General features: G+C 41.0%; 1 protein-coding gene across 1 annotated transcript in view; it reads left to right on the forward strand.

The window, feature by feature from the left end:
- PRKCG (protein kinase C gamma) overlaps nucleotides 1-20,803 on the forward strand; it is a 48,110-nt gene extending 27,307 nt beyond the window's left edge. Inside the window, exons 5-18 of the mRNA XM_058183815.1 lie at nucleotides 932-1,063; nucleotides 3,272-3,428; nucleotides 4,548-4,682; nucleotides 5,025-5,112; nucleotides 6,410-6,439; nucleotides 9,402-9,539; nucleotides 9,684-9,857; nucleotides 10,451-10,542; nucleotides 11,852-11,914; nucleotides 13,366-13,504; nucleotides 15,574-15,654; nucleotides 16,819-16,926; nucleotides 18,892-19,032; nucleotides 19,790-20,803. Of these exons, the coding sequence (XP_058039798.1) occupies nucleotides 932-1,063; nucleotides 3,272-3,428; nucleotides 4,548-4,682; nucleotides 5,025-5,112; nucleotides 6,410-6,439; nucleotides 9,402-9,539; nucleotides 9,684-9,857; nucleotides 10,451-10,542; nucleotides 11,852-11,914; nucleotides 13,366-13,504; nucleotides 15,574-15,654; nucleotides 16,819-16,926; nucleotides 18,892-19,032; nucleotides 19,790-20,041 (1,730 nt within the window). The 3' untranslated portion in view covers nucleotides 20,042-20,803. The remainder of the gene's footprint in view (nucleotides 1-931; nucleotides 1,064-3,271; nucleotides 3,429-4,547; nucleotides 4,683-5,024; nucleotides 5,113-6,409; nucleotides 6,440-9,401; nucleotides 9,540-9,683; nucleotides 9,858-10,450; nucleotides 10,543-11,851; nucleotides 11,915-13,365; nucleotides 13,505-15,573; nucleotides 15,655-16,818; nucleotides 16,927-18,891; nucleotides 19,033-19,789) is intronic.
- The last annotated feature ends 5,017 nt before the right edge of the window (nucleotides 20,804-25,820 follow it).

Consider the following 25,820-nt stretch of genomic DNA (forward strand, 5'->3'; position numbering starts at 1 on the left):
AGTAAAATATTTAACTTACAGGGGAAAAAATGTGATTTCACTAATTGAAGACATGTAAAATTAGAAGTAGGGATGTGCACGAAGCAGAAATGTATTTTGTTTTGAACTTCGAACAAACGGACTCAGTCCTAGATTGAATGTTTTGTTCTAATGTGTCAGCCATTTGAAGTAGGTAAGGTCAAGAAACACAGACATTCCAATAATGCTTCTTTACAATAGTGGAATAAATTAACAGAATTTTGAAATCCTATTCTTGTGTTTCTCAACCTCAGCAATTCTAAAATGGGTGAACTTCATCTTCCAGAATTCTCCAAAAAGCATGACGTTTGCCCATCTTAAATTTCCTGTGGTTGAAAAATATTATAAACCCTGTCCTGCACTGTTCTCTCTGTCCTTTGTTATATTAATAAAATCAAGGACATTTTCTTAGTTTCTTTCTTAAGCTTTCTTTAAACTCTGGACAATGTAAATACTTCCCCAAGCCCCTTCTGGACAGTTGTTTCATAACAAGTTCATACAATTCCTTTATACAATCTTGGAACAAACTCTTAGAACACACACATTTTATATTAAGCTTCAACATTCAAGAAGGTTGAATTGGTTGGATGTGAGGTTACTTCCTGTGACCTGCGGTCTAGGAATTCTGAAATACTGTTGAATTTTTGAAGTAGGTAAATTTTGTTCTGATTGCTGTTTTTTTTTTTCTGGCCTCAGAACAAAACTATTGCAAATGCAAAGCTCAGAACACTCAAACTAGCCATGTTTAAGTTAAAAGGTTTTGAAAGTGAAAACTCCAAGATTTATTTACTAATATTTAGAAAAACCTTCCAATTTAAGCAATAAATTGAACCTGTGTCAAGAGTATGGAAATCTTTTCTCCTTATGTCTATCAGCTTTGGGCTGATTTGCCAACCTCTGTTGCCCCCTGCAGGCTGTGAGATGAATGTACACAAACGCTGTGTCCATTGTGTTCCCAGTTTGTGTGGTGTTGACCATACAGAACGCCGTGGACGCCTCCAACTTCAAATTGATACATTTGGAAGTGATGAGATCCGGGTGACTGGTAAGGAAAGAGTGGCACTGAAGTGTAATGAAATTGGACATATGTGTACTCACTTATTAATATCTTATTAGATGTCCTGTTCTCAACATTTCGATGTTGAAACTTATATTGGTGGCATTGTCAGGAACTGCTGGGCCTTTTTGGTGGTAGTCTTCCAAAACAATTTGCTTTGCTCTTCTGTCTTTTAGATGGTGGGTTACATTGATTCAGTTTACCCAGATTTTTGATGAGCTCAAATAATTATAATATTTCTTTAATGCTGATACCTGTTATTAACTGCCTCTTATAATCAAAAGTCAAATAGAAAGCGATAGGCTTTGAGGACTAGAAACTTTATTTAAAAAATCAAGCTGAAGAAACTGGGACTCCAATTTTGTTTATAAATCAAATTTATATGGCCGCCATCTCACCAAAACCTCTTCATTCTTTACTTAAGGAATTAGAAGCTTTTGAAAACAGGTAGAAATAAGAAAGCCTTCGCGGGGGGCCAAGCTAGCTTGAAAAGGTGTGAGAAGGCTCGGAAGTGGGAAGGCAGTACTGTTCGCCCAACATCATTTCTCTTTTGTAAGGAAAGAAAATTTGCAAATTTATGATGTATACTCACGAGGCCAAACACTCTTTTGCTAATGGTAGTCCTTGGGAAAACCTTAGGATTTTGCTAAAATATCCAAGGCAAACAAATTGTTTCTGGGTAATAGTTTCCATTGTTTTGCCATCTTTGGATATGCAGAGATGGCTTCTGAACTTGCAGTTTCTATATAAGCTATTAGTTCTTTCTTTGTCTCAAAATAATATCACTTAGTTTATTAACGTCCCATGTTTGTGACTATAATACCTGAAGGGAACTTGATACCGTAGATATTTTGAAAAGTCTACCTGGGAGTGACATAGATTTTAGGTGGGTTGATGAAATTGATCGGTTAGACACAAGTCTTCTGGTAAAGGAGCCCTAAGCATTTCAAATTTATTTCTTTATTTTTATTCCTTTATTCCATTTCTATAGCTGCCCAATTCAGTCAGGTGACTAATTACCTTCAACTTGTTGTTGTAGTACTTAAAAGCTACTCTTGATTCTTTAATGCCATAAATTAAAAGGCCTCATTTTAAAACATTGATGAATGTGCTTCCAGTCAGTGCAAGTTTTAGTCCATGAGTAGACTAACTAATCCTTCTTATAAACCTTTCTGTGATAAAAATTTCAGGATATAGACAACAAAAGAAGACGTAGCAGACATTCACAAATCTTTTTTCCTCCACTTGTTTCAGAGAGAAATGAATTCTATAAATGCAGGCATGTTTGCTCATTTTGCATTTTTAAACATGCAGTAATTCTTTCACAATTCATTTAGGATCCAAGATTCAGTTTTTTTAATTTAGTTCTGGTATCAGATGTAAAATCCTAGTGAACCTTCCTGGGCAAATATGCATATTCATTTCTGCAATTTCTTCTTCTTCTTCTTCTTCTTCTTCTTCTTCTTTTTCTTTCTCCTTAAAGGATTCAATTTAGTTATAGTAGACTAAAACTGGACCGGGAAATCACAAAACCTCCCCCTTTCCTTTGAAGAGGGATTAACTTGTTGTCATGAAAAATAGATGAAAATAATGCATAATGAATAATAAAAATATTAAAGAATAATGAAAAATGGAGGCAGCCCAGATGGAAGTTTGAAGAATGACTTGGGCACTTCAGAATAGAGGAGTATTGTGGCACCAACAATTGCGGTTTTGATAGCCAGGGTGGAGAATGGGTCTGATTGGGGTGGTGAAGGCTGGGCACCTGGGTTCTATTCCTAGCTGCAAAACTTGACATTCCCCCGCCTCTGCTTTTCACACCTTCCCCTGCAGACTTTCTCGCTGTCTTTCTCCCGCATTCTGGAACACCAGCACGTAGGTGGTGAGAAGAAAGCCATCGCTGCATTCTTCTTGACAGAAGGGGATTTCCTCACCCACCCTACCATCCCCTTCTCCCCCATGCACACACACGCAAACATACACAAATTGCTGCGGTAGCAATTTTCGTGGCCCACAGCAGGTGGCCCGGGACAGATGCCAGAAGTTCCTCCTCCCTCAGCCCACCAGCAAACACAGGAGGTCTGCCTTCCTACCCACTCACTCTTCCCTCTGGTACAAGGACTCTGTTGGAAGTTAATAATCCTTTTTGGAAGCTGATATCACTGTTTCTATTTCCCTCCCTTCTTTCTGTATCAGTTGGAGAAGCACTGAACTTGATCCCGATGGATCCCAATGGTCTCTCTGATCCTTATGTGAAACTCAAGCTGATTCCTGACCCAAAGAATCTCACAAAGCAAAAGACCAGAACCGTCAGGTCCACCCTGAATCCTGTCTGGAATGAAACCTTTGTTTTGTAAGTACAGAAAGGACAGGAAATGTGCATTTTATTTATCAAATTTAGAAATGGCGGGAAGAGGAGCTTCATGGTGCTAACCAGCCCCATGGCTGTGAATCCCAAGCAGGATGGCAGGGTGAGGTCTTTAGACATTTCTGAAAGCCCAGGATACTGGAGGCCTGCCTCACCTTTGGGGGGAAAAGGCTCTAAAGCAGGGGTGTCAGACTCAAGGCCCGTGGGCTGGATCCAGCCTATGTAGTGCTTAGATCTGGCCCGCAGGACCACCCTGGAAACAACGAAGGACCTGCCCACGGTACCTCTGCTAGTAAAAACTGAGCTCAAGAGGGCCACGCGTGGTCCCCCAGAGCTTCTTTTTCGCTGGCAGAGGGCTGCAGGATGCAATCACGGCCGAAAACCGAGCCTGGAAGGGCCACCCATAGCTCTCCCAAGCTCCGTTTTCGCTGGCAGAGCATTAGGGCCACCACAGGTGCCCCTCCAACATGACATCAAGCTGGCCATGCCCATCCTGGCCACACCCCACCTGACCTCCCCCTGAGGTCAAACACAACCCTGATGCGGACCTCAATGAAATCGAGTTTGAGACCCCTGTTCTAAAGGGTGGAAGCAACAGCAGAGTTAGTTGGAATTCTTTAACTCAGGGATCTCCAAGTGTAGCAACTTTAAGACTTGTGGACTTCAACTCCCAGAATTCCCCAGTCAGCCATGCTTTAACAGAATGTGTCGCAGCGGGACCAAGTGGGACAGGCTGACATAATGGAGCAAAGATGATTCTATAGGTAACCTGTCCCTATGCCATATGGGGCTTCAAAGGTCAAAACCAACATTTGAATTGGACCTGGAAGCAAATCAGCACCGAGTGCACCTTGTGCAACAGCGGGGTGTCATGCATCATTCTTTGGGTTACCAAGATTGATCACGCAGCCTCATTCCATACCAGCCGAAGTTTAGGATCCTGTTCCAAGGGTAAACCTATGTAGAGCGCATTGCAATAATCCAGTTGGGAGATGACCAAGGCATGAGTGGCTTTCCAGGAAAGGGTGCACAACATGAAATAATAAGAAAATTTGTTTATTCCGATTTTTAAAAATCTCCTCCTTTCCCTTTGCCATCCACCAGCACCCTGCAGCCAGGTGACATGGACCGGCGCCTCTCCATCGAGGTTTGGGACTGGGACCGGACAACCCGCAATGACTTCATGGGTGCCATGTCCTTTGGAGTCTCTGAGCTGTTCAAGGGCCCCGTGGAAGGATGGTAAGGGGAAATCTGTTGGGTAGGAAAAAATGGAAGAGAACAATGGAGCAACACAGTGGCCCACCAGTGCTCATATTCTCTCTCTTTCTCCGTCTTGGCGTCTTTTTGGATTTTATCTGTTTGCTTGGTTGGCACCATCCTCTTTCTCTGTCTCTCTCTCTCTCCTCTCCTTTAATTTAACCCCCCAAATATCTCCCATTTTTGGCTTCCATTCATCCGTTCATTCTGTTCTCCTCTCTCTGTTTCCTTCCATTTTCTTCCCCATCATCCCTCTTGCTCAATCGCTCCCTCTTTTGTCCACTTCCATCCTGCCCAATGTCCCTGTCTGCGTTGCTGTCCCAGGTACAAATTGCTCAATCAGGAGGAGGGCGAATATTATAGTGTCCCTGTGGCGGATGCAGAAAACTGTGGGCTGCTGCAGAAATTTGAGGTAACCATGTGGCTCCATGACAATGTTTGGATTGGTACCCCATACACCCGTGATGGCGCACCTATGGCATGTGTGCCACAGATGATACGTGTAGCTATATTGGTGGGCATGCGAGCTCAGCTCCGCCAGCTGATTTTTGGCCCTTTTGGATCCTCCTGCAATAGGGAAACAGGCTATTTCCTACCTCCGGAGGACCTGGTGTGGGTGGGGAGGGCCCCTTTTTTGCTCTTCTCATGCTCCAGAGCCTTTCTAGGGCCCTAAAAATGAATCTGGTTTTCCAATAGAGCCACTTGCAATGTTCTTCGTATTTCACTGTTATCCCATAAATGAGGCGTGTGGCTCAGTGGTTTAATGATGCTGGAGCTTTGCTTCAGCGGTTTGAATCCTAGCACTACATGGTGGGCGAGCTCCCATCACTCGACTTGGCTTCTGCTACCTAGCCGTTCAAAAGCATGTTATATGCGAGTAGATAAATAGGTACCACTTTGGTGGTATTCGGCACTTCATGCAGCCAGTTAGAATCTTGCGGGCACTGGACTTTCCCAATTGCAATGCATGTCTGCAAGCTGAGTGACAACTTTGGAAGAGGGAAAAGGCCCAAGATGACGCTGCAGGAAAGCTGCTCGTCTTTCTTTTTGGTGTGGAACTAGCTCGTCCCCTGTGGTGCACTTTGGAAAGTGTGTGACCATGAACCTAACAGGCTTAGCAATCTTAGGTAGCCAAACTACTACTCTGTATTAGCACTATAGTCTCCTGGCTAACGCAACTTCACCATATGCTAAACAAACAAATCCATAAATGTTATCTTTTAAAGGCAGTTTGGGCTGTGTGTTTTACACTCACTGTGTTGCATCAAGCCTGATCACGAAACATGTACTTCACAGCTCTAGGATCTACTGTGACAAACACAGTATTATTGAAGGGCAGGCCTGTTGATCTATAAGATCAGCTCTAATGTGAGGCAGAATGATAGACGGTTCAAAGAGAGAGGATTTTAGAAACCTTCTCTAGCTATTTTTGGGGGGGAGAACACCGATCTGTGTGTTTTATTCTGACCTGAGTCTGCTGAAATGGCATTCATTATCCTGCCATTAGACAGTCTCGGCTGTCTTCTCTGGATGGAGAGAATCATCTTGTCCTTTGCCTTAAACAACTAAATTTCTTGAGATGGTCCTATAAATGGTGGGTGGATGGTCCGGCTTAAAAATGGGCAGAAATTATATTTTTAATGAAGAGAGGCAGGATGGAACAGAGGTCATTCAGGCAGCTGCTTACATCTTAATGTTTTGTTTTCCAGGCTTGCAACTTCCCTCTGGAACTCTATGAGGTATAAAAAAAAATTCTGTTTCTTTTATTTCGAGAAGAGGTGAAAGATGGATTCTTCTGTTGCCATAAAAGCAGCCATCAAAGCTCACTTAGAGAAAGAGGGAAGTGCAGGACACAAGAAAAGGGAAAGAGCCACTTGATCCCTTGAATCTACTGATGTCCATCCGGTCCTTTAATTTTTTTAGGACCAATTACCATATTTTTCGGAGTATAAGACGTACCGGAGTATAAGACACACCTTAGTTTTTGGGGAAGAAAATAAGAAAAAAGCTGATTGGCAGATGGATTGGCCTCCCAGAGTACCCCCAATCAGCTGTTCCCAGAGCTGAATTTTAGCAACAGGTTCCTTGGTTGTGAGCTCTGTGCCTTGCTTTTTTTTCTGCCTCTGAAACTCCATTTCAGAAAAAACTTTTTTTTGCCTCTGAAAGCCTCCAAAATAGAGCTTCAGAAAAAAATCCTCTGAAGCTCTGTTTGGGAGCTTCTTTTCTGACGCTCCGTTTGGGTTTTTTTTTCCTAAGCTCCGTTTGGGGCTTTTTTTCTGAAGCTCTGTTTCTGATGCTTTTTTCAGGCTCTGAAACCTCTGTTGGAGAAGCTGGGCGGGGCTACATTTGGAGTATAAGATGCACCCAGATTTTCACCCTCTTTTTTAGTGGAAAAAGGTGTGTCTTATGCTCCGAAAAATACGGTATGTTGCTTTTTGGCTGTTCACAATATATTGCCCATCTTTCCCTCCTTCCAGCAGCCATTGATATGCTCCTTCTGAACTTGGAAACATGTCCTTAGCTAATATGCTTAACAGTCATGGATATGTCTCTCTTCGGGAACATTGTTGGCTGAATCACAGTGTTTAATTCTGGAGAAAAAGCATTTCCTTAGATCTGTCCATACGCTGGAAAGAGAAAAATGGAGATGGTATAAATACAAATAGAATAGAATAGAATAGAATAGAATAGAATAGAATAGAATAGAATAGAATAGAATAGAATAGAGTAGAATAGAATAGAATAGAATAGAATTTTTTATTGCCCAAGTGTGATTGGACAAACTAGGAATTTGTCTTGGTGCATGTGCTCTCAGTGTACATAAAAGAAAAGATACATTCATAAGGACTTGTAAGGTATAACACTTAATGATAGTCATAGGTTACAAATAAGCAATCAGGAAACAATCACTATCAATATAAATTGTAAGGATACAAGCAACAAAGTTACAGTCATACAGTCATAAGTGGAAGGAAGATTGGTGATGGGAACGATGAGAAAATTAATAGTAATGCAGATTTAGTAAATAGTTTGACAGTATTGAGGGAATTATTTGTTTAGCTGAGTGATGGCGTTCAGGAAAAAACTGTTCTGGTGTGTAGTACTTTGTAGCATCCTTTTGAGGGTAGGAGTTGAAACAGTTTAAGTCCAGGATGTGAGGGGTCTGTAAATATTTTCACAGCCCTCTTTTTGACTCATGCAGTATACAGGTTCTCAGTAGAAGGCAGGCTGGTAGCCATTGTTTTTTCTGCAGTTCTAATGATCCTCTGAAGTCTGTGTCTGTCTTGTTGGGTTGCAGAACCAAACCAGACAGTTATAGAGGTGCAGACTCAATAATTCCTCTGTAGAACTGGATCAGCAGCTCTTTTGAAGCAAAAGTATCAGAGAAAGAAAGATAACACCAGGATCACTGAAATAAATCCACCTATTGGTGGTCTTCCCAGAAAGCAGTTCAGATAGTCCTTAATTTATGACCGCAATTGAGTCCCAAATTTCCATTGCTAAGCAAGGCAGTTGTTAAGTAAGTTTTGTCCATTTAGCAACAATTTTATGACTTTTCGCCATAGTTTTTAAGTGAATCACTGCAGTTCTTAAGTGAAGCATTTCTGACTTCCCCAATTGACTTTGCTTGTCGGAAGTCAGCAGGGAAGATTACAAATGTGATTACTGTCATAAATACGAGCCAGATGCCAAGCTTCTGAATTTTGATAACGTGACCATAGGCATGCTGCAACAGTCATAAATGCGAAAACATAAGTCCTTTTTTTAGTGTTTAACATTGAATGGTCACTAAATGAATGATTGTAAATTAAGGATTAACTGTACCTTGAATATAAGCCTTCTAGATTGGAGATTACTGGGTATTGCCACCAAGATTTTCTGCCTAAAAAATCTGAGTCTGGAGTCATGGTAACTTCCTCAGTTTACTGTGGATTTGCCCTGTTTGTGTAATGACTCCACAGATCCTCTGGTAAAGAAAGTTAATTAGCAACTGCATATATATCAGAATCACTTCATTCTTCATTAATATTCTCAGTCATCCAGGTCATGGTTGTCCCAAAGGTGCTTTTTCAAGAGGTGACTGGACTTTCGTGTTTTTCTTCTCATCCAAGAAGCTTCTTCGCTCTGACTGAATGGAAGGTGGGTAATGGAAGGATTTATGTTCCTTGTAGTCAGCTGGTCATTAGCATTCTTTTAGAGAATCATGGATTTGTCCATGTCCTCAGGGTCACCTGAGTAGTGCAAATGGGTATGGAGTCCTGCTGAAAGAACTGTGTTGTCATTGAGAAGTTGGAGCTGTGCTTTCTGTAGGAAAGCACAGAAGGAATGCAAATCACCACTTGTGTGCAAGGAATATAAATCCTTCCATTCCCCACTATCCAGTCAGACCTGAAGAAGCTTCTTGGATGAGAAGCAAAACGTTTTCAAAGAAAGTCCAGTTGCCTCTTGGAAAAGCACCTTTGGGACATTCCATTGTCCATTCTCACACGCTCCTTAATATCTAAGAATTTTACCATTTGTACTAAATGTAGCTTGTACCAGCTTCCATTTCAAAGGTATGAAGAAACAGGTGAACACCCATGGTGCATCTTCTTCAAAATGGCAGAGATTGCTGAAGTTTTAATGTAACTCTAGTTGCGATGCCCTTAATTCTGAGCCTGCAGAACCTTCACGCCTGCATTTCCTCCTTTTGTTCTGCAGAAGGTCCGCCATGGTCCTATCCCATCTCCATCTCCAAGCCCCACAGACTCTAAGCGTGGCGGATTCTTTGGCACCAACCGCTTCCACATCTCGGATTTCAACTTTCTCATGGTTCTGGGCAAGGGAAGTTTTGGCAAGGTGGGTCTTGGCAGTGGGCCAGAGGCGCACAAGAGAGGGAGGTACAAATACTGGCAGTGTCCAAATTGTGGGCCCTTGCAAAGGCAGAATTTCCTTAAGTTAGGTGGAAACAAGACTCAAGACTCTGGGGTGCTTTCCCCACAGGTGATGCTGGCCGAGCGCCGGGGGACAGATGAGCTCTATGCCATCAAGATCCTAAAGAAAGATGTGATAATCCAAGATGATGATGTAGAATGTACTATGGTGGAAAAGCGGGTCTTGGCCATGGGGGAGCGCCCACATTTCCTAACTCAGCTGCATTCTACCTTTCAAACAGCGGTAATTCTTGTCTTCCAGAGTTATTTCATTAAACAAATATTAGCCTTTTAATTAAATAAATTGGGAGTGTCCAACCTTGGTAACTTTTAAGAACTGTGGACTTCTGTTTCCAAAATTCTCCAGCCAGGCGTGCTGGCTGGGGAATTCTGGAAATTAAAAGCCACAAGTCTTAAAGTTGCTAAGGATGGAAACCCTGAAATTGATTCTTTAATTGGAATAAATAATTTCTTCCCACCACTTGCATTTGGGCACAAGAGAAATCAATAGTTCTGCACTGAACAAACACCATGTGTCATTGAATTTTTTTGAAATTATGCCTGCGTGTGCCCTTTACAAATGCAATTGGAGAAAGAAGGGCTGCTTTTGAGACAGTGCCAATTGTTTTTATATTAATTGTGTTCAAAATAATTTGAACAATAAAAAAACCACTACTTTTTATTAAAGAGGGCTTATTTATATAATCAGAGTATGTTTTATTTCGTGAACTGATGTCCACACATCTTAAAATGGCCGAGGTGGAGAAACACTGATTTAGGAAATACTTATGGAGGAATTTATTTGTCTGGGGACATATTCTGCTCTTTTCCTTCAAGGACCGGCTGTATTTTGTTATGGAGTATGTCAATGGAGGAGACCTAATGTATCACATCCAGCAGGTTGGGAAATTCAAGGAACCCCATGCTATGTACGTGAGTTTTTTGGGGGGAAGTTGGCTATCTATATGTCAACCATCATCAAACCCAAAGAAAAGTTACTCTGAAAAACTTAAATGCAGATTTAAAAATCATGATTAGCTCCCAAGAGTGGTAGTCTGGTCATTTGCTGATCTAGTTTAATATCCTAGTCTAGTCTGGCTATGCACTATCACCAAACAGCAGAACCGTCCCTTGTTTGTCTTAAGAAAATTAGAGAGATGAGAAAAGTATCTCCCACTGCTCAGATTATAAGTAGTCTTCGATTTAAGACTACAGTAGATCCTATAATTGTGATCATAAGTTGTGACAGTAATTAAGTAGATCATCATGTCACTGTGCGCAATTTTATGACGTTTTTAATGGCAGTTGTTAAGTGAACCCAATGCTACGATGCATTTCCCCCCCCCCCCCGCCAGAAACTGGAAGTAACACTGGTTGAAACTTTTAGTTTGATTTTGAGAATCATTGGTAAAGATTCGTCCCAGCATCCAAGTCAGAAAGAAAGTAAAAACAAAGATATATACAGTTTAAAACAACAATTAAAAAGAGCAAATTTTAAAGGCCGATTATTAAAATTATTAAAAAAGGGCCATCGTTCCCCACTCCTGGCATGTATAATGGAGTTAGGTGGGAAAGCAATAATTTATGAGATTGTGAAGTAATATGATTGCATGATTTGAGACTGGAAGTAGAGCAATGCTTTTATGTTTTAAAAAAAGACAAAAAGAGAACATTCTTTGCAAAAAATGAAGTTTGTGCAGTGGTTAAGGTACCAGACTAGAAACTAGCAGGTAGTGACTTTTACTCCTGCCTTAGGCACAAAGCCAAGTAGGTGATCTTGGGCCAGTCACTTTCTCACAACCCTAGGAATGAGACGGTATCAAACCACTTCTCACAAATCTTGCCAAGGAAACTGAAGGGTCTTGGCCAGGACTCAAAAACTGACTTGAAGGCATCCATCAAAACAAACAAATAATTCTCAGCAAGTAATTACTGTCCTCTGGCAGAAAGAAGAAAGCATCTTCTCTTGCTCTGCCCCCTGGCAGACGTTTTTCCACCTGGCGGGGCAGCCAGGGCCAGACCTTCATCAATGGATTAAAAACAGAAAGATGCTCTGGAAAAAATGCTCTGAACATCCCGACATGGACTGCCTTGGTTTAGGAATAGGCTTGGCCATCATCCAATAGAGCATGAAAAAGTGTCCATTGAAACTGCCATAAAAAACACACTGAAGATTCTAGCAGTGAGCTATTTGCCATCCTCTTTCTAATTGGCATCATTTCCTCTATTCTCCTATAGGTTTTATGCAGCTGAAATTGCGATTGGCCTATTCTTTTTGCATAACAAGGGAATTATTTACAGGTGAGTCTCTGATTGCTCTGGTTGCTGTCCATTCTTCATGCCCACCCAAGGAGAAGGAGATGGGGGGCGGGGGGTTGTCTTGATTAAAAATCTTTGGAACTTACTAAAATCCCAATGTTTTTGTAAGAATTGAGAAGATACAGCTCCACTCCTTTCTTTCCATCCCATGACCTCTCCAGCCGTCTTTTTTTCCCCCCAGTATCAAAATCTGAATACAGGTAATAGCAACAGCACTTAGACTTATATACCGCTTTGTAGTGTTTTACAGCACTCTCTGAGCAATTTACAGAGTCAGCATATTGCCCTCAACAGTCTGGGTCATCATTTTATCTCTTGGAGGGATGGAAAGCTGAGTCAACTTGAGTCAGGATTGAACTCCTGGCAGTGGGCGGATTCAGCCTAATTCTCAATTTATGACCATAATTAAGCCTGGAATTATGGTCGTAAGACATGGTGGTCATCAAGTGGGTTACCACGCGACTGCGTTGTTTTTACAACTTTTTTTAGCAGCGGTTGTTAATTGAACTTTATGGTTGTTAAGTAGATGTCAACATCATTAAGCAAACATGGCAATTGTTAACCCAAATGTTTTTTACTGGAATACCAAAAAGTGGCAAAAAATGATGAAAATTAGTGACCATGGGATGCTACAAAGGGCCTGTTATGTCCTCCTCGCCTCTGTCCGAACGATGGCTTAATTAGCCGGCTCTTATCAGCTCTGGCAGCAAAAGAGCCAGCGTCTGCCAAGAGCCCTCGTTGGCTGCCAAGACGCTGGTGATTCACAATCTTCAGCTCTAGTCAATCCGTGGATTTGCCTGATACAAAGAGACACATCAGCTCTTGCTGCCTTTTATATCCTGTGGGGTGTGGCTCCATGACTCAGCACTTCCTAGGCCTGCCCCTCCCCTGCTTCTGTTGTTCTCTTCTCTCCTGCCTACGAAACCTGGGATTGAGCCAAGCCTGATTGCTGTCAGCTGGGTTTGCAGGCGTGGCCTGTGGGGGGAAGGAGTCAGGAGAAGGAGGCCTTGTTATCTCTTTCGCTTGGCCTGCTTCTGGCTCCTGGAACTGATCCAGGGAGGCCGGTGCTTCTGAGGTAAGTCCTGATGGCCCTTCCCCCTCACTGTCCAAATCACTTTCTGGCAGCAGGCCCGGCTCCAAGGCACTTTCGGGCATGGGGCCAGGTTCGGGGGCGGGAGCCATAACAGGGCCATAAATGTGAGCTGGTTGCGAAGTGCCCAAAATTCAGTCACTTAACTATGGGAAGGAGGGCTCGGAACTCTGGAACTCGGTTGTAAATAGATCTGGGAGGTCCATCATATCTTAGTGAATAGTCACTAAGTGATCGGTCATTAAGCAAGGACTATCTATAATGAGAGATTTTGGAGTCATTATATAATTGGAGCCCTCTGTTGGACAGACTCAGTTCCAATTCTTCATACTATTGTCTCTAGGGATTTGAAACTGGACAACGTCATGTTGGACGCTGATGGCCACATTAAGATCACAGATTTTGGGATGTGTAAAGAAAACATTTTCCCTGGCATCACCACCCGGACCTTTTGTGGAACACCTGACTATATTGCTCCAGAGGTACAGATCTCCACTTAAAAACACAATGTGCCCAAGTTACATCTACTTTCATCTTCTATTTCCAGTTTGTTTCTGGGCAGGATATAAGGCGAGACTATCTGATCTCAGAGCCCAGAATGGTTTATGGCCAAGTCACTTAAGGAAGCATCTTCAGTTGCAGGTTCCTCATTTTTGGGTTGCAGTTAATTAGGATTATAGGTCAGGTTTTCACTGCAATTCCAATGTTTAGGGATAATCTGTCTACTAAGAGCAGAGAAGTCTCATCTTAAATTCCTTTCCGAGGTCAAGTTAATCGATGGTTTTTAGCTGGATGGATAGTTTTGCTTGTATTTATTTTTTAAAAAGTAGGGTTTTTTTTTTTAAAAAAAGGGTTTAATTATTTTTGATTGTTTTATGTACTGTTGAATTTTTTTTTTAAATAAATCATCTCTCTACAGAGATCAGAGGATTAATCTTAAATTCCTTTCTTCAGCAGGCTTTTGGGTCGTAAGTTTAAATGTCTAACAGTTTAGTTGTTAAATTGCTTTTATTTCTTTTTAAATCTGTAATAGTTTGGTGTTACTGTATTGTTTCACAAAATTCCTTATTCCTAGATATAAAGAGAAAAGTGGAGTCCAAATGTAATTGCAAAACAAGAAGAAAAAAAACTGTATCCCCTTTTGGACTCTGTAAAAACTTAAAGCCTACTGCTCTTTAAAATTTCAGGGTTTCAAATTCCTACACCATATGCTTTACATACATCCAAACTCTGTATATCCATTACAGCCAGTGTGTTTTTGCATCTGAAATCCAGTTTTTACAATTAAACATATGAATTATTTCAATTCAGGGACTCACCCTTGCTTTATTCCCTCTAAGGCGCTATGTTCTCCCTAGGCCATTTCAGTTTTAAGTTCTGAAATGCTCCATCATGTCTAGTTTGGCTCTCAGAATATTTTGGGTGGAGGGGGCAGTGAATGAATGAAAACTCCATTCTTTTATTGCGTTTCAATTTTAATTGGTTGAAAAGCCCAGGATCCTAACTGTGTTATGACCATGGTTTTGAGGTTGAATCACAGCAATGCTGTTTGCTTCAAATCACTCTTGAAAAATAAAATTATAATGTCAAGAGCAGGCTTTTTCAGGGTCAAGCTGCATGGAATGTCTGTCTATCTGTCCCATTTAAAAATTATTGTTTTATTTATCAGTTCAAAACGCAACTATCAGTTCTTAAATGCTCTACGATCTAAGTATTTCATGAGCCACTTCTTTTGTAACAACCAGCACACATATTTTATTCACCAATGGAAACTTTGCTCAAAATTTCCATTGGAAGTGTAAACAATAGAAATGTAAGACAAAATCTTTTTGGTGGTAATTCTCGGATAGTTGAATTCTTTCTCCATAGGGCATAAGCTGCTCCTCCTCAACTTAGAACCTCAATTGATATAATAATTTCTGTCCTAAATCGTTGCGGCTGTAAGTTGGTTTTAACTTGATTTTTATGGTATCATTAAAGCAAATCATTATGTTCATTAAGCGAATTAGAGTCTTTAAGCAAATCCAGCTTTCCCATTGGGGTTTTTTTTTTGACTGGAAACTGGCAAAATAAAGGTCACAAATTGTGATCATATGACCGCAGCTTGGATTTACGCAATCGTAAATCCAAGCTGGCTGCCAAGTGCCTGAATTCTGATGACATGACCATGGGAATAGAAGGATGGTCATAAGTGTGAATACAGGTCATAAGTCACTTTTTCCAAGTCCGGCGTAATTTTGAACAGTTGTCAAACAAATGGTTGTAAATCAAGGATTACCTGTACTTGCTTGCTTACTTTATTCATTTGTTTATATTAAATACGATTTCTACTTTGCAAAATATATTATTATTTCGGTTAAGTATTTAGCCTCAATAGAGATATATGAGTTTTTCTCTTAGATTTTTTTGGGCTTTTTTTGGCTATGTTTGGCTTGCTCGTAGATAATTATATCTTTAACTTTGTTAGCTGCTTGGTTGGAGCTGCTTTGCCCAAACCGTGAAATGAGATGTATCTCAAGGGGCTGAAATCCTCATTTTTCCCTCTCTTAAGATTATAGCCTACCAGCCCTATGGGAAGTCGGTGGACTGGTGGTCATTTGGTGTTCTTCTATATGAAATGTTAGCCGGACAGGTACGTATAAGTAAGGATTCAGGTACGTATATGCAAGGATTCTTTACCATTTACTCCACTTCAAAAAATTGTTTACATTATCTGGAGAAATGATTGATAGCCATGAAGCTATGAGATCAAGAAACAAAGGCTATTAGGAATTAAACTCAGTCATTACCATCTCCTTTGTGTGCTCCAGAGAATTTTCATAATTTCCAAGTGGGACTGAGATTTTGAAACAGATTAATTTTGAAAGATACAGATAAGGGACTGATCTCTTAAATAGCTGGGTGCAGGGAATTTGTTGCTCATTGAGTCTCTGATGATAAACTAGCATTCCTTACTGGATTCTTAGGAGCATTGATCTCATGTGAGAAGCTAGGAGTCACCAGTGGAAGAAATGCATAGTGGTTCTTAGCTCTTAGTGGAAACCTTGAGAATTGAGACTGAGGAAAAAGAGGTTGCATTAAAGCTGAAATATATGTTTCCACTGAATTTAGTGTTAGATGAACAATTCTTCATTTATTAATTAACGTATGTCATTTATATAGCTTCCCATTTTACACAAGTGACTTTGGACAGCTGACAAGATTAAAACAAAAAAACCCTCCAAACATAACCACCCCCTCAGGGTCCAAGGACAAATGATTAGCTGTAGCAGCAGGGCCCAACCCACCTTGACCCAAAGGCTGGGGGAACAGCCATCGGAGCTATCTGAATTTCTGGGCCGATGCTGTTCTGACAAAAAGACATTGTTTAATAAAAAATACCTGGAGCATACCTTCTCTGCTAGATCTGATGGGGCAGGCAGAAACCGTTGGAGAAAGGGCTTAGTAGACATTTTGAAAAGAAAAGCATTCATGCGATTTCAGAAATGTAAACTAGAAACGGAGTAATATTCTTCCAGTTCTTCCAGAGGGCTTTGTATATTTTGATTGTCACGTGTGGAAGAGGACTACTTTTGTTCTCTGTATGAATCCAAGTGCCATTTTGCAGCCTTCTTTTGCACAAAACCTGGATATGTGGCTCAAAGATGTAAGTTTAAGTGCCGTTTTGTACACAACTGAGACTTCCAAGTAGGAAAATGTATTTCATGGATCAGACATTTCATACACACATGCTGTGCTTTCTGGGGAAAAGTAGAATAATCGTTGCTTATTTTCCCTGTGTTTTCTTGGTCTGCAGCCACCATTTGATGGAGAGGATGAGGATGAACTCTTCCAATCGATTATGGAACACACAGTATCCTATCCTAAATCTCTTTCTCGAGAGGCTGTCTCCATCTGCAAAGGAGTGAGTCTTGTTTCAGAACTGGCACACCTAGGTGGAAGGGGCTCCTTATCATATTTCCTGAGGCAACATGAAAGACTGAACCTTGTCAGCCTTCCCAGGTAGTCTGGAAAAGAAACATGACCAGTTGAGCCAATTCTACTTCATTGTGAGGCTACATTAACAAAATATTACAAGTTTCAAAGTACAGATCTCCCACTGTCTTTTTTTTTTAACCACTTGATAGATTAGGGAGATTATTTTATGAGTCCCTTTCTCTTCCTGTTATGCAGCTGCAGACTAAACCCCCTCTTATCTGATAGTTCCCTAGGCAGTTTCTCTTCTAGCTCCTGTGCCCCAAGGTTATTCCCACACACCATTACATATCTAATGCTACAAGAACCATTTCTAAGGTACTGTTTTGCAGGGAAGGGACAACTAATACAACTGAATCCAAACTGATGGATTGTCTTTTGAAAAAAATCTGGCCTTTGAAATTTACGTTATATGGATTTGTTCCCTGCTTGGTTTTCAAACCAAAAAGCAATTTCAGTTTACATTAAACACTGGCAGAGGAAAATCAATATGGTGGGAAGCAGTTAAGGCCACACTTGGAATACTGCATCCAGTTTTGGTCGCTATAATGTAAAAAGGATGTTGAGACTCTAGAAAGAATGCAGAGAAGAGCAACAAAGATGATTAGGGGACTGGAGGCTAAAACATATGAAAAACAGCTGCAGGAACTCGGTATGCGTAGTTTAATGAAAAGAAGGACTAGGGGAGACATAATAGCTTGTTCCAATATCTCAGGGGTTGCCACATAGAAGAGGGAGTAAAGCTATTCTCCAAAGCACCTGAGGGTAGAACAAGAAGCAATGGGTGGAAACTAATCAAGGAGAGAACCAACTTAGAACTAAGGAGAAATTTCCTGACAGTTAGAACAATTAATCAATGGAACCACTTGCCTCCAGAAGTTGTAAATGCTCCAACACTGGAAGTTTTTAAGAAGATGTTGGATAACCAGAAGACTTCCAAGGTCCCTTCCAACTCTGTTATTCTATACTTCTAAGTATTTACTTCATCTCTTTGCCCTGTGGGTGTTCCTCTGCTTCTAGGTGTGGATGTGGGAACTCTTGTTTGCTTAGTTCAGTGTCTCCTTCTGTTTTTCCAAGTGTCACAGCACGTATCAGATGCCCAGACAATTGGTTGTTTTAGATCCAGAGACAGTAAGTACACCAGTATTCACCAGTGAATAAAGGGATTGTAAACCTTTATTATTAGCTCAAGCAAACTGATTTAAAATCACAACATAAAAAGCAATACATATCAAACAAAATGTTACCCAAATTTCTTACAGGCTGCCAGGACTCCTGAACAATGAATAGAATAGAATAGAATAGAATAGAATTTTTTATTGGCCAAGTGTGATTGGACACACAAGGAATTTGTCTTGGTGCATATGCTCTCAGTGTACTTAAAAGAAAAGATACCTTCATCAAGATACAACATTGACAGCAGAGATGTCCTAAAGTGGCCAATTGCTGGGGTCTGTGCCAAAGCTTCCAACAACAGCCCCAAGGTTGTTTTTTTATTATACCAAAACCGGGCACCACGAATTTATGGCCCTGCTATGGTGATGAGACTGCAGGACCTGACCTTGACTGTTTTGCACAGGCCTCTGGGATGGGAATTAAAAATCGGAGGCTTTCGCAGTAAGAAAAGCTTTACAGCTTGGCGAAGATTCACCCCCCCTCCTTCTTCTCCCTTATTTAATAGCAAGAGTAAAAAAACACCAAACAGGTTTGCTCAGAATGGATTCTAAACTTCTAGACTTTTCTTAATATGAAGGATAGATCAAAATAGGTCACTAAACTCCTCGAAATAACAATGGTCTTCTGCGTTGCCACTATGTCTTCCCATCTGGTGCCAGATTGGATTAGATTCCTTCAAGTAAGATGCAGGGCTAGCACTGTTCTCTCTGTTCCTTAGTTCTTGACCAAACACCCCCTGAAGCGCCTGGGATCAGGACCAGAAGGGGAACGGGATATTCGGGAGCATGGATTTTTCCGCTGGATGGACTGGGAGAAACTGGAACAGCTGGAAATTGCTCCACCTTTCATACCTAGGCCCGTGAGTAGCTGTTGGTTGCTGAACGACAGGCTCACCGATTATTCTCCAAATAGAGTTTATATTATTCTGCTATCCGCCATGTTTTTAGAATAGAAAACTAAGAGAAGAATCCCAAAGTAAGGTTACATAGGCAGTCCTCAATTTACAACCACAAGTGGGATCAGACTTTCCATTGCTAAGCAAGGCAGTCATCAAGTGAGTTACACCTGATTTTATGACCTTTTTTGCCACGGTTGTTAAGTGAATCACTGCATTATTAAATGAATCGCGAGGTTGTTAAATAAATCTTCTCTCATTGACTTTGCTTGTTGGAAACCGGCTGGGAAGGTTGCAAATGGCAATTGTATTTTTAAAATATAAATACATGCCAGGTGCCATGTATTTTGATCAAATTTTGATCACATGATCTCAGGGAATGCTTCAATGATTGTAAGTTACTTTTTTTCAGTGCTGTTGTAACTCTGAACATGTGCTAGTTGTAAGTCGAGGACTACCTGTATGAATTCATATGGTTCTGGACAAAGAACTCTTTGAAGAAGCTTGTTTGTTTTTTCTTTTTCCTCAAAATCTAAGTATAAAATTCAGAATGTGTGTTCATCATTAATTTCATAAATACCATTAGGTAGTTTAAGCCTTAATTAGTAAACGAGGAAAGAGATGATTATATTAACAGACTGAAAAATAACTCTTTTTCTTCTCAACTTCTTCCCTCAATCTCTTTGGTCCTTTTCTTTTTCTCTTTCTACGTCTACTCTAGTGTGGTCGGAGTGGTGAAAACTTTGACAAGTTCTTTACACGGGCACCACCAGCGCTGACACCCCCAGACCAGCTGGTTCTGGCAAGCCTCGATCAGAGTGAATTCCAAGGATTTACCTACATCAACCCTGACTTCGTGCATCCATCAACATTGCGGCAGGGAAGCCTCTCCCCAACTGGGATGCCTCTCTCCCCAACTGGGATGCCTCTCTCCCCAGCAGGAATTATCCCTTCTCCTACCTCTTTAGTGTGAGAATGATCCGTAATCACCCAACATCCCCATGGTAAACCTTGGCTGTTGAAACTCAATCCTAACTCTGATCCCCAGAAATATTTTATTAATTGCATTCTCTGGTGTGTCGTTTGCCTCTTTCCTTCCTTCCCTTAGGTGCAATCAAACTGGTGAGGTTAAGAATGAGAAAGCGCACATGTGCGCACACACCCACACACACACACACACACAGAGAGAGAGAGAGAGAGAAAGGGAAAGGGAGATACAATACAAATACTCAGACCAAGAGTTCCCCAACCTTTCCGACTTTGCGGATTGGTGGGGATGGGAGGGGATGGTTCTGTGTGAGTGGCGGGTATATGCTGCATTCTCCTGCCATTTCCGCAGCCCAGTTCTAAACATCTCAAGGCCCAGTAGTGGACTGTGGCCCAGGGGTTTGGGACTTCTGACTCAGATACATGTACACACAGACATACTATAATAGATCAGGGGTGTCATACTCAAGGCCTGGGGACGGGGTCTGGTCCACATGTACACACAGACATACTATAATAGATCAGGGGTGTCAAACTCAAGGCCTGGGGATGGGGTCTGGTCCACATGGTGTTTAGATCTGGCTCGCGGGGCTGCCCTGGAAACAGCTCCGTTTTGCTGGCAGAGGGTTGCAGAAGGCCATCACAGCTGAAAATGGAGCTTGTGAGCCCGTTTTTGCTGGTAGAGCACCACAGGCACCCCCAACACAAGTGATGTCGAGCCTCCCCCTCCCGGCCATGCCCTCCCCCCTCCCGGCCATGCCCTCCCCCCTCCCGGCCATGCCCTTCCCCGGACAAACACAACCCTGATGCGGCCCTCAATGAAATAAGAGTTTGACACCCCGATATAGATAGTTAAGTAAATAAATAGAGATATGTAGCTACATCAAGGGAAATAAAGTTTTAGAGCTTAGATAAGAGAGGCATTCCTCTTATTACAATCAACCTTTGGTGGGTCCTGAAATTTTATCAAGGTTATCCTCTCACGTATCAAGATTACCGATGTGAAGAATTTTGTAAAAATTGTTTCTGCCTTGTAATCTTTTCACTGGAGTTCAGCTTCTCTGTGTCTTTTGTGATGGTCCTTCAAATGATGTAGATTGGGCTTTTGACTGAAAACAGCGAATGAAAGAGTAGAAGACTAGTTCCAATAAGGTCCTCCTAATTTCCCCCAGATAGTTAGGGTACCGGATGACTCATCTTGTTAGAAATGGTTAAACCATGGATTACCCAGCTAATTTTATGTCATGCATATTTTGTGTAAAAATAACTGGCCAAAGAATAACAGCTGTATTTTGTGAAGGGGCATTCTGAATTTTAACTTGGAGTTATCCAGACTATACCTTTTGCTCTTATTTCAGGACTATAAAATGGCTGTCATGCTTTAGAAAATATCCTATATCCGATAATGTAGCAAAATGACAGCTGTATGGTAAATTGTGGTTGTGCAATGAAAACGGAGATCTAAATATGAAGCGCACACTGAATCACTTAACTCTATCTGAGATTTGGGCTCCAGAAAGGGAATGATGTGGCATGGATTTATTAAATTTGAGAACTTCACATTTAACAAACCTGGATATGCAATGCATGGAGAAAGAACAATCTCAGAATGCTACATTTATATAGAAAGTGTTGGTGGAAGAAAACTTACTCTTTAGTGGCTACTATTGTAGTGTGTAGAGGAGATATTTCTTCACAGACTTAAAACATGGAGTCTCCTGCACTTCTCCTTCAGGTATGTCAAAACTAGTTCCAGAAGTCCCAATTTTAGCACATCTGCAGGATGCCAAGTTGGAAAACCCCGTTTCAAAGGATATCTAGTTTAAATTAAGTGATTCTGAGTTACTCCCTTGAAATGCTTTTTAAAGTGGAAAGCTATCGAGAAAGAATGACTGTCTTCTCTCTCCATTAATTAGTGGTTCAAATAATTTCTGATATTCATTTCAATTAATATCCATTTGCAAATTGTAATCTTCAGCTTCACCTCCATGGTGCTTTTCCTAGTCTTATCTGCTACAGTGGAATATTATAATACTTGATGTATTTGTCTTAAAATCTTGATTCCTTGCACCTCACACATTGTTAGTAGACTTTCCCTTCCAAAATCTTGTGAAAACCTCACCAGTCCTCCTCCTCCCTCCTAAGCATCGCACCAGTGTTTTCCAACCTTGGTAAGCTAGAGAATTCTGTTACAGAATTCTAAGATGTTGGTTCATACATCTTAAAATTGCCTTAGTTGAGAAACGCTGGATCGCATAGTATGTGGCACAGCCGCCTGGTCCTTAATTTCCCAACATTAACACCTTCCTCTAACATGGCTTCCCATCACCAACTCATCGGCTGTAAATAAAACCTTGAAAGAGAGCAATGATGATGATAAATTTGGTATTAGACTTTGGGTAAAATATGTGTCTTCTTCCACAGAACAGCATGTTGAGATGGAAACTTTGTCTTTGCTTTCATGCATTAACTATTATATAATGAATTGATTTATATGTACATAATGAATATGTGTACCTTCCACGTTTCCATCTTTCTAAAGGGACATCCATTTTTTCCAAGCTACACCTTTTTACAGCTTTAAAACTGAGGTATGGTAAACTGAGATCTTACTCTCTATTCTGAGAGCATCACTAATGATCGGAATGTAAACTCCCCTCGTGATTCTTCCCAATTACTTTTTTGGTGCCAAAAAAAATCCCCCATCTTGGTATTTACTTAGTTGGTGATAGAACTCCACTGGAAACTAAAATTTTCCTGCCGTGGCTTATGTCAGCTACTGAATTGTCATGAGACGGCACATTGAAAGTGCAATGTTTATTCACACCCTTGAAGTGTTTACTCATATGAATTTGTGCTACAGATGAAAGAGAACTGAATTTACCTCAGGTGGGTGAGGTAAAAGGATGACTTATTCTGCTGACAGCAGGACATATTTAGGAAAAATGAAATATTAGCGTGTTCATTCCTCTCGTACCTTAGAAGCAACTTCTTGCAGTTTTTTCTCTCCTTTACATTGGTGGAAACTATCACTTTATAGCAAATTTCTGCAAACTGGTCTACAATTTTGTGTCCCCCCCCCCCCTTTCTCATTGCTGATTGAGGAAAAATATTGTGGACTAATATAACTGAAGCTTGGTAGACTTTCATGTTTTCCCTCTCTGGCAGACGGAACATTTTAAATATATACAGAATTCCAGTATATTAGTTAGCGGAAGAGTAGGGAGAATTCCCAAGCTTTATATAGTATATCAGTCCCAGAATTGCAAAGCAAGATATATACAGCAAGTTAGATATAGATGGAGATGTTAAAATATAGAGCTATTAGGAGCATTGTTGCCTATCTACAGCTTGGGCCAATAATTTGCAGGAAACCAGAGTGATTTGCACAAGTATCTAAGGTAGCTCATAGATAGAGCAGAAGGTTTCAGAGTCCAGAGTTCTGGGTTTATGAGCAGTGAGCAAGGTTTAGAGTAGGGGTGGGGAACTATAGCCCCTTTATCACCTGTGGATTTCAACTGGTTAACTCAGTTACTGGCTCAAGAATTTGGGGAGTTGAAGTCTACAGATCATAAAGGGACCATAATTCCCCACCCCTATTCTAGAGTGTGCCAATTTGTTTTTTCCCAAATACTTCTACAGTTCTTTCCTTCAACCCTTAAAATGCATAAGTCTTCCATCAGTTTCCTGCCTCGTTCCCCTTCCATCTGCTAATTACCCCACCTTTCTCCATCACCGCCACCACCAATTCGGGGATAATCGGACACCCCACTACTCCTACCTTCTCTTTGGCTTGTGATTCTCTGTAGCCAGTATCATAATCGAATGGACTCGCCTATGCATTTCAACATAAAAAAATATTTATCCAATCCTCAGCATGTGTTTGTTTTTCTTTCAATAATTTGGGTGATACGACACTACAGATTTTGGGTGGTGGCTGATAATGCCGAGAACATTACTTTCAAGCAATGGCTTCAATTGGATAATTTTAGACTGTAGACCTAAAGGAATTCTGTCCTTTGGATGGTAACAGCAATTTCCCCTGGCTTTTAATGCTTGCCATAGAACATTCAAGCATACACACATGGCACTTCTATAGGCTGCCTCTACACCATTCTCTAATCCGCGCCCCACCTCTGGGGTGCCATAATGTCGCTGCTTAGCAGCTGAGCCCATTTATTTCCAGCTCAGCAGTCATGCCTCCAAATTCACAGTGAGTTTAGTTTTCCAGCTGAAACGTTATAGCTCTGCAGAACTAGTGGGTGGGTGTTTTTTTCCCCCTTCATTGGCAGGAGCTCTGAGAAAAGAATGAGGCTGTGGCAGCTTTCCCTGACTGTGGCATTGGGTTTTGACAAGCAAACACATTGTATACGCAAAGGGGCATTGGTTGGGTAGTTTTTGTTGTCATTACCGTATTTCCCTGAAAATAGGACCCTGCCTTATATTTTTTTGAAACCTGAAATAAGTGCTTGGCCTTATTGCCATGTGCTCAAAAGCCTGATTGGGCTTATTATCAGGGGATGTCTTATTTGGGGAAAACGGTACTGTTTTAGTCCACTGGTCAGCTGGAAAAAGCTGGTTGCCTTACTGCAGTGTTTTTCAAACATGGCAAATAAGGTGTGTGGACTTCAAGCCCCAAAATTTATGCTGGCTGGGGAATTCTGGGAGTTAAAATATCCCTAATGTCTTACAAATAATCATCAACCTATGACCACACTTGACCCCAAAATTTATATCGCTGAGATACTTAAGTGAGTTTTGCTCCATTTTACGACTTTTTTTTTGCCACAGTGGTTAAGCAAGTACTAACCAGTTGTTATTAGTAACACTTGTTAAATGAATCTGGCTTCCTTATTGACTGTGCTTGTCAGAAAGTCACAAAAGAGGACCACATGACCCCGGGACACAGCAACTGTCATAAATATGAACCAGTTGCCAAGCATCCAAATTTTGATCAGGTGACTATGGGGATGCTGTAATGGTCATGTGAACAAGTCATAAGTCTTTATTAGTCTTTCAATAGTCTTTCAATAATAGTTGAAAGTGACCTTGGAAATGATCTAGTCCGACCTCTTGTTCAAGCAGGAGACCCTACACCATTTGTGACAAGTGGCTATCTTGAAAGCCTCCAGTGATGGGGCACCCATTACTTCTGAAGGCAAACAGTTCCATTGGTTGATTTTTCTCTCCTTTACATTGGTGGAAACTATCACTTTATAGCAAATTTCTGCAAACTGGTCTACAATTTTGTGTCCCCCCCCCCCTTTCTCATTCCTGATTGAGGAAAAATATTGTGGGCTTATATATATGAAGATTGGTAGACTTTCATGTTTTCCCTCTCTGGCAGACGGAACATTTTAAATATATACAGAATTCCAGTATATTAGTTAGCGGAAGAGTAGGGAGAATTCCCAAGCTTTATATAGTATATCAGTCCCAGAATTGCAAAGCAAGATATATACAGCAAGTTAGATATAGATGGAGATGTTAAAATATAGAGCTATTAGGAGCATTGTTGCCTATCTACAGCTTGGGCCAATAATTTGCAGGAAACCAGAGTGATTTGCACAAGTATCTAAGGTAGCTCATAGATAGAGCAGAAGGTTTCAGAGTCCAGAGTTCTGGGTTTATGAGCAGTGAGCAAGGTTTAGAGTAGGGTGGGAACTATAGCCCCTTTATCACCTGTGGATTTCAACTGGTTAACTCAGTTACTGGCTCAAGAATTTGGGGAGTTGAAGTCTACAGATCATAAAGGGACCATAATT

Source organism: Ahaetulla prasina, chromosome 4 (assembly GCF_028640845.1).
Source record: "Ahaetulla prasina isolate Xishuangbanna chromosome 4, ASM2864084v1, whole genome shotgun sequence".
Taxonomy (NCBI): Eukaryota; Metazoa; Chordata; class Lepidosauria; order Squamata; family Colubridae; genus Ahaetulla; species Ahaetulla prasina.